General features: G+C 43.4%; 1 protein-coding gene across 1 annotated transcript in view; it reads left to right on the top strand.

The window, feature by feature from the left end:
- Positions 1-1,472: 1,472 nt before the first annotated feature.
- xylb (xylulokinase homolog (H. influenzae)) overlaps positions 1,473-2,426 on the top strand; it is a gene marked incomplete at its 5' end in the record, with an annotated part of 2,579 nt that continues 1,625 nt past the window's right edge. Inside the window, 1 exon segment of the mRNA XM_035675526.1 lies at positions 1,473-1,560. Coding sequence (XP_035531419.1) covers positions 1,473-1,560 — 88 coding nt within the window.

The raw sequence follows: 2,426 nt of genomic DNA, 5'->3' as shown, positions 1-2,426 counted from the left end.
CGATGACCACTTCGTTCTTAATAGTTACGCGCCACGTTTTCAAGATTACAGTGAAGTATAATAGGTCATGTTAAGATACTTCTGTGTTCTTTTAAAGAGTACCTCAACAGTAACGTTAATATCATAATTCAGGAGAATATACGAAATTTAAAAAACAACTCTCATGCTTAATTGATTTAAATCAATTAATTAAGTCAATCCAACAGGTACAATTTACGAACAGACCGCATTAATCCCACATTACGAGATTAACCAGTTATCATACAGAGTGGACAGCCAATCCCCATGTGAAATGCCACCGAATTGAGTGGCTACACCATAGTTGTGGGACTGACCTGTCAGGAAAAACACTGATCTTTAAACAGCCACAGAGGAGCAGCTCATTAACAGTGGGCGAGCTCAGAGTAACAGGAAACAATCCTATATTGCCTGTTGTTGTGGGGTGTAGAGACAGGCAGATTAGATCCATAAGGCTCAGATCCAATAAGATCCGACTTTTCTGTAAAACGTATTGGAGGCACTACCGTTGGAGTCGGAGAACTATGTTGATGTGTCCTAGTGTACAGAGAGCCGCACCTTAGTTGTGATAAATGAAAGATGAGCGCAAACAAAAGCGACGGAGTTAGAGATAATCAGAACTGTATCTGCACAATAAACCTGAGAGCTTAAATGGCCTACCCACAGGTTCGAATAATACGTATGTGTCATGTATGAATGTGTGTGAACTGGACTGTATTGTCAAACAGATTAGCACGTACTTAGTATGCTGGTCTTGAGCAGGATAGTCCAGTTATAGTGGCAATTTGTAAGCCAGGTTCTTCCGGTCGATGCACGTGTTCCACCAGCATGTCGCAGGGCCTGTACTCGCCATTCTCCACCCACCTTCCAAAAATCTTGTGGTTGTTCCAAATCCTCCCCTAAAAGCAGCTTTTAAAGTTAGATCTCCTGTTTGTTTCTCATCTGTTTGTACTCTCTCTTTTAATTTATCCTTCCCTTTTGTTTTATCTTCCTTTGTTTGTATTTACATGCTCCCTGTGTTTGTTTGTTGTTTGTAAAGCACTTTGGATCTCTGTGTTAAAAAAGGTTCTATAGAAATTAAGTTTTACTTACTCACTTCAACCAATCACTGAGAGTCCAATCTGACCAATCAGTGTGGAACAACCTACCTTCACTTTATTTAATCATACCAGTGGTTCCCAGCCTGGGGCTCGGGACCGCCACTAGGGCTCGGGACCCCCACTAGGGGTCACCAAAGGTTCAGCGGGTTCTTGATTTTATGGGATGTAAGAAACACTTTAGAAATACACACAGTAGGTCTCTATCTCTGTATTATATTCATCTCTGTTAATAACAGTTTATATTATTATTATTATTATTATTATTAGTATGTAATGAATGAATGCAGTGTGTCAATCATTCTCATGTCTATGTCTCTCTCTCTCGCTCTCTCTCTCTTTCTCTCTCTCTCTCAGGTTTTATCTGATGTGTTTAACGCTCCGGTTTACACCATCGATCTGTCCAACTCCGCCTGTCTGGGGTCGGCCTACAGAGCTCTGCACGGTAACACACACACACACACACACATATAAGCTTTTATTTTGAAAGGTCCAGGTGAGAGAGAAAGAAGGAAATAAGGTACAAACATGATTATCAAGTATCGATTAATCAGCCTTCTGGAACAAACCGGCTTTTTTCTTTCTCTGAGATGTAGCAATGAACTGCTAACAACATTAGCATTGATGTATATACCCACAGCCTGCAGGTGTGAGTGTATTAATGTATGAACATATGCAGATGATGCTGCCTCTTATCTCTCCACGCACTCACACACATTTCAATCGGATGCTCCATACGAGATAAGCAGAGCGCCATCCGACTTCTCATTCATCGCCTTGTGTGTCCGCTGAGGGGATCTTCATACGACCAGATGAGAAAGATTCCCCAGACTCTCCACATGAAAGAGAGCGGGCGAGCAGCGAAACAGCGAGACAGCGAGCACCCTCAGCCGCCGATGATTCCTCGTGTGACAGACATCAAATATGTAGAGAGAGCGTCTTTAACCAGAGCTGCTTTCAACTGCGTGGGCTCAAAAGACATAATGCAATCCTCCTGGCGTTAATAACCAGTGCTGATTCATTCAGGGGGCGGGGGCGGCCTCGTCCGGGGGGGTTGAACGGCCCTCATGCAATTACTCTGCAACAGAGCTGAATGCACAGAAATCCTCCTCATGCGTTCATTAGTGCTGCAGTCGTCACACTGCTGATAGCAACCTGTCTGTCTGGTGGAGGGAACGTTCACCCTCGGGGCGCTCGTTTCCTCATCAAACATATAGACAATAACTAATCAATAATCAGTGTGTGAGGTCAGCTGCTCCCAGAGCAGGAACCAAATGTTGGACTAGAACAAAGAGGACTCTTAAAACCAGC

This window comes from Morone saxatilis, unplaced genomic scaffold, assembly GCF_004916995.1.
Source record: "Morone saxatilis isolate NCDOM2014 unplaced genomic scaffold, NCSU_SB_2.0 Contig0, whole genome shotgun sequence".
Classification (NCBI taxonomy): Eukaryota; Metazoa; Chordata; class Actinopteri; family Moronidae; genus Morone; species Morone saxatilis.
The sequence above is the reverse complement of the archived record's forward strand: the minus strand, read 5'-3'. Positions and strand labels throughout refer to the sequence as shown.